Source organism: Olea europaea, unplaced genomic scaffold (assembly GCF_002742605.1).
Source record: "Olea europaea var. sylvestris unplaced genomic scaffold, O_europaea_v1 scaffold629, whole genome shotgun sequence".
Classification (NCBI taxonomy): domain Eukaryota; kingdom Viridiplantae; phylum Streptophyta; class Magnoliopsida; order Lamiales; family Oleaceae; genus Olea; species Olea europaea.
This window is the reverse complement of record NW_019264649.1, coordinates 452200-458277: the sequence shown is the minus strand read 5'-3', so window position 1 is coordinate 458277 and position 6078 is coordinate 452200. Positions and strand designations below refer to the sequence as shown.

General features: G+C 36.0%; 1 protein-coding gene across 1 annotated transcript; it reads right to left on the bottom strand.

The window, feature by feature from the left end:
- Window positions 1–342: 342 nt before the first annotated feature.
- LOC111389845 (putative late blight resistance protein homolog R1A-3) lies at window positions 343–5755 on the bottom strand. The gene is made up of 3 exons (XM_023014818.1): window positions 2781–5755; window positions 1442–2588; window positions 343–703 (listed from the first exon to the last, which is right to left on the bottom strand). Exons 1-3 carry the CDS (start codon window positions 5144–5146, stop codon window positions 683–685), a joined length of 3534 nt encoding a protein of 1177 aa, XP_022870586.1. The 5' UTR covers window positions 5147–5755; the 3' UTR covers window positions 343–682.
- Between the last annotated feature and the right edge of the window lie 323 nt (window positions 5756–6078).

Genomic DNA, 6078 nt, shown 5'->3' with positions numbered 1-6078 from the left:
CAAACAAGAACTCCTGACCAAATTATTGATCGGGAAAGTTCTCTGGCAGAGGGTCTGAGCAAGCATTCTTAAGAATTTGTGAATCAAATTCTGTAAGAACTAAGAACAACAAGAGATTGGAAATTAAGAGCTTGAAGTCATAATTCTGAAAAGTTAATAAAAATTTCGACCCGAAGTCCAGATATCATCAGCAGTAATCAAATCCACTCACTACTGAAGCCATAATTCCTTAGTGAGTTGTAAATCAAACTCGTTACAAGCCTATTAAACCTCTGCCATGCTGCTTACTGTGGGGGGAAAGTATATGTGCTGCTTACTGTGGGGGGAAAGTATATGTACCATCAATAAAACCCTCTAATCCACTAGCCATTATAACATTCAGAAGTTGATTTTTCCACCAAAGATAATTGTTTTAATCAAGCCTAATAACATTGGCGGAGCCACACAATTTTCATTGTAGGATCAAAAATTAAGATACAATTTTTTTCTAAAAAAACAATATATTAACGAAAATAAGTCAATACATTACTATAACTGCCGCATACAAATTTTAATACATTGAAAACATAGTATAATTACATCATTATCAATAGTGGCAAATGCATCGTTCTCAATATACGCCATCAAAGTGTCGCTCAACCATTGATCTCCTTTCCAATTATGCAATCGATTCTTGAAAATCTCAATCACCGAGAATGGACTTCTGAAAGAATTAACGCCAATGTTACAAGCTTGTAAACTAATGGGTACACCTTTATTTCAACACAGTCAGCTTTTTTGCAAGATCACTATGAGCTAGAAAACTTAATTCTGTGTGTTTATTGATTATTTTAGGAAAAAAATCAGTATTGAACAAGAAAGAATAAAAAGGGGCGATATTTGACCAAGATGGATGGAAGTTAGATGGAATTTGGAATCAAGGACTAAGGTATCAAGTTTGGACATTGAAGGACTGCCTATGCAATTAATGGGCGACTTAGGCTAAATAAACAAATTCTTTCGAGGACTTAATTGAACTAGAAGTGAAAATGTGATCATTGTGATTTTATGTAAACACGATTATATAGTAGAAAAATATGAAAAGCTGAAATAATAGAGAATCAATGCCAAAAACATAGAACCTTATGGGCTAGTAATTCTTAGAATGACATTAAGAGGCTCATAGAGTAGAGCCAACCTTAGCTCCTGTTTGGCCCCAATTTTTTGTAACTCATTTTTTTCCCAAACTTATTTTCAATCACACATTTTATGAGACTTGTAACTTTTATTAACTTTTTAATCACACATTTTATCAAACTTCATGAAAATCTACTAAAAATATGATTTTAATCCATTAATTTCAATATTAGCCAAAAATTTATTTGATGTTTCATTCTAGTATAACAACACTAAGATGAGAACGTGAAAGAGAATTAATGGAGAGATTCTCCTTCATTTGTACCTTCTGAATTTCGCTCCCGTAGAATTCCTTCATCTCCTGCGGGGAAATGGGTGAGAGAATGGCTTCAATATCATCGAATGTGTTAGAGATTGTGACTTCAAACTTTTCATTCCCCATCTCCTTTTGTTCTTCCTCAATTTTCTTAGCTGATTCATTTGCAGTTTGACCACACATAAATAACTCAATCTTCTGTAATGTTGGAATATCACCTAAATTAGAAGGGATCATCTTTAGATTCTCGCAATATTCCAATACTATTCGTTGAAGCCTTGGGAAATTATCACTTGAGGCATTCCATTCTGCAATTTTTACACCACAAAGTTTCAAGTATTTAAGTTGAGGGAATTCACTTTCACTTGTGTCCCATTGTTCTCCCTCAAAGGCAGCAGATACTAATTTGAGAACCTCAAGGCATGGCAATCTTGCAATTATCTCCATTTGTTTTCGAGACAGATATACACAAACTAGAGTTAATTTTTTTAGATTTAAGGGCAAACTGATCAGACTGGAACGCCAATAAAGCGTATTGTATTCTGTTGATAGCTTCAGTGATTCGAGCTGATAAAGGAAGTTGAAGGAACAATTTAATAAATTCTCAATGCTAACTTGTACTCTGCGAAGGTTGGGTGAACTTCTCAAAATTTTCTCATCCATTTCATCATAAATTGAGAGTGCAGAAATACTTTGTAGGTTATTTATTTGGAAGCTCTTACTGTTAGTTGCTAGCTGACGGCTAGATTCACTGAAGTATGCACCACCGTTAAACTCCATGTGTCTCAAACTCACCATATTAAGAAGGATCTCAGGTATTTCAATTTCATCATCATTGTACACAACAAGAAATTCTAATTTGCGGAAGTTTTCCATTGGTGGCAGTGTACATGAAATTTCCAAGTACCTCAAGTGAACCAGATATTCAAATCCTATTAGAAAATCATACAGTGACCATCCACAAAAGACCCTAAGAACTTTGTAGCTGCATGAGATTAATTTGATGGAGCTCATAAAATCCAAATCAAATAGAAGAGAGCGTACATGTAGGCCAACAGGTAGCGAGCTAGGATATTTTGCACAGTTGATACTCAGACGATGGTGCCGCTGATACGTTGATACTTGACTGAACAACCGTTGTTCATCATCATCATTACTGGTAACAAAACAACATAACCATATCATTGTTTACGATCATCAAATATAATAACCATTCTTAGTAAGCTAAAAAAAAAAAAAAAAAAATGGACAATTTTTTGTTTTTTTTTTTTTTTTTTAATAAAAAAAAAAAAAAAAAAAAAAAAATGGACAGAAAGGAAAGGAAATAGAAGAGAAACATTGAACTTACTCTTTGATCAACTTCAAAAAGTTATTTTCTTCAGCTATGCTCAAGCACATTTCACGCAATAGATCATGAATCTTGCATGTTTTGACTCCTCCATCATATCTTCTTTCAGCAACGAGTACTAGGCTCCTATCAATTAGTTTCATTAGATATTCTCGTGCCACGTCCTCTATGTTCTTATGTTCTTCCTTCTTTATAAATCCTTCGGCAACCCAGAGAGATATCAACTTTCGTACAGGGATATTTGTGTCTTCTCTGAATGCTCCTAAGTAAAGAAAACATGGTTTCAAATGCATTGGTAGATGGTTGTAGCTAAGTTGCAATGTTTGGATGCACTTCTCTGGTATTTCAGATATATGTGAACTTAAATTTTTTGCAATTTTTTTCCACAAGTGTTTTTTCTTCTCCATGTTTGCAAGAACTCCAGATATTACGACCACTGCAAGTGGTAGGCCATGACAGTTTTTTGCAATTAGCTTGCCAATGTCTACCAATTCCTGAGGACATTTTCTATCTTGGAACACTTTCCCTTGTAATATTTCCCAACACTCAACTTCCGACAGAAAAGGAAGTTCATTTATGACACTACGAGGTGAAGCTTTCAAACTCACTTCTTTATTTCGAGTAGTGAATAAGATTCTGCTTCCAATTCCGTCATCTGGAAAACATCTTTTCAAATCACTCCACACAATGATATCCCATATATCATCTACCACAATGAGGTATCGCCTTCCTTTTAAGTTTTTGTAAAGATCTTCAACCAAGCTTTCTTCCTCCTTTTTCATGTATGTATCCCTCTTACTGTTACTCATTGAGCTCAAAATTTCAATCAACAAATTTTTCTTATTATATATTTGAGAAACAGCACACCAGGCACGCTTGTAAAAATGGTATAAAATGGAGGGATGTTTATATAATTTATTTGCCAAGGTCGTCTTACCAAGCCCAGACATCCCAAAGATGGAAATAACTTGCAGCTGGCATGTTCCTCCAACAAGTTGTTCTGCAATTTCAATTGCTACATTGTCAAATCCCACAACAATGTCTTCCAAAATGGGAGGTTCTTTTGACTGTGACTCTATGTGTTCATGTGGATGTTTTGAAACATTTGACATTCTAGCTACATCAATATTGTTCTTCATTTCTTTGACAGCCATCACAATAAGCCGAATCTTGTCAATGAGTTGAGGAAGCCGAAGACTAAGATACCAAACATGAGGAAATGAGTTGATAACATATTCAACTTCATATGCTATGTCTCTGCTCCGTGTCACAAGTTCTTCATGTTTTGCTTCGTGCTGCAATACTATATCCGTGATGGATGATCCCAATAACATTAGCTCCTCATGGAGCATTACAATTTGATCATTCACAACAACAGTCGAGTTAGACTTGTTATTTGTTAGATCCATGAGATCATCGAGGACGGAATCAATAATAAAGAGTGAAACCACTCCAGCCTTTGGAGCCATATCACTTGGCATCTTTGAGACTGTGATGCAGTGCTCCTTGATCTTTGTTTTCAAGGTCTCAAACTTTGCTAACAAATGAGAAAGAGCAAGACCCAACATTCCTGTCTCCATAACTTGATCATTCTTGGTGAAAATGAAGAAGAAACCTAATAAACTTCCTATCTCATGGAGCAGAGCTTTGATATCCATCATTGCCTTTTTCTGTTTTTTTCTTATCTTTCTTCCCTTTTTTCCCTTTCTTCCCTTCACCATAGTGGAGAGCAATGGTAAGTGGAAAAAGTTGGAATGAAATAGACTTTGTACCTCATTAACCACAAATTCCAAATCCATTTTTCTAGTACAGGCTTCTTCTTCTTCTTTACTGATCAGAATGAATACAACAATGGACAAAAGTAAGAAATACAAGAAACTTCCTACCTCATTGACCACGTCTTCAATATCAATCAACATAGTCTTGGTGGGCTGCAAATGCATTGCTGTATCCCCAAGAAAACTGATAAGAAATCCAAGCTCTGTCCGGAGATTTTGGAACGAACCCTTTACACGAGCAATCGAATCTTCCTTAAAATGTATGATGACTTCTACCATTAAGAGGAGAAAGTTGATGAAGGCCACGACAACTTCATTAGAATTGAGCGTGGGAGTTAAATTGGAAAAGATTTGTTGGTTAGGGACTGTAAAGAACACCATAAGCTCTTGCCCAAATGACGCTAACAGTTCGAAATAGTTTCTGATTTCTTCAATATCTTCGAAGTCTGTACAGTATAGTAATCCTTGAAAAACAATTAACTTATTAATTACATGTCCATGTGAGGAGGAGACACGTGATATTTGGTCGATCACAATTTCAAGGAGATCTATAGGAGTAGTAAACGGATCAGTGGACGAGATATCCATTGCAAGGAAAGGAGAGGATGTTCGAATGGCAGGGAAAAAGAAAGATAGTGAAAGCGAACGTTGTCTACCCTCTAAATTTTTGTTTAAAGCATAATAGACGCTATCACTGAAGCAAAAAACAAAAAATTTTGATTAGCTTATAGCTTAGAAGTCATGGAAATGGAGGTTGTAGCTCTGAACCAGAAAGGGGAATGAAATGTAAACGGAAGAAGAAAGAAGACTTGTAAAGTAATTGTTGGGCTGTGATGCCATTTGATCCAGTCCAACGTTAGGCAATGATGAAAAGGCCCAAATTGGATTTATTACTTGGTCCATTAAATATATACCTAGAAGGCCCACTTAACCGAGCCCAATATCCAGCCCACACACCATTAGTCGCTCTTGGACCGTTGGATTGACCCGCTGATCAACGGTTGATGATATTTACTATAAATATCCTCCTTACTCCCTGTTTGGCTCTTGGATCGTCACTTTCTGTTTTTCTCTTTCTCTCTGCCGTTTGGAACCTTCGAGTTCCTTTGTCTGTGTGACCCTTCCTTCTTCTCTTTGTGAGATTTCTGGTTGATTATCTTTGTGATAATCATGTTCTTGTGTGATTTTCCTTTGTGTGAGTGATCGATCGAAGGTAGGCAGTTTGATTTCTTGAGTCCAGTGAAGTGACCTTGGTGTGTTGGGTTGTGAGGGTTCGTTTTTGAGTCCCGGTGCCTCTGTGATGGTAAATGGGTGTGGTCTGAGCCTTCGATTGAAAGATCTAAGCCTTGATGTTGTGATTTAGGATTTATGGTGTAATCTGCGAATTTATGATTTCATCTATGTTTTCTTGGATTCAGTTTGTAATAGTAATTAACTAATTATTAAGGAGAGTGTGTTGCACAGCTCATATGAAGCATATGTGGGTAAGTAGGTATGTTGGATGAGAATTAAAATTTAGA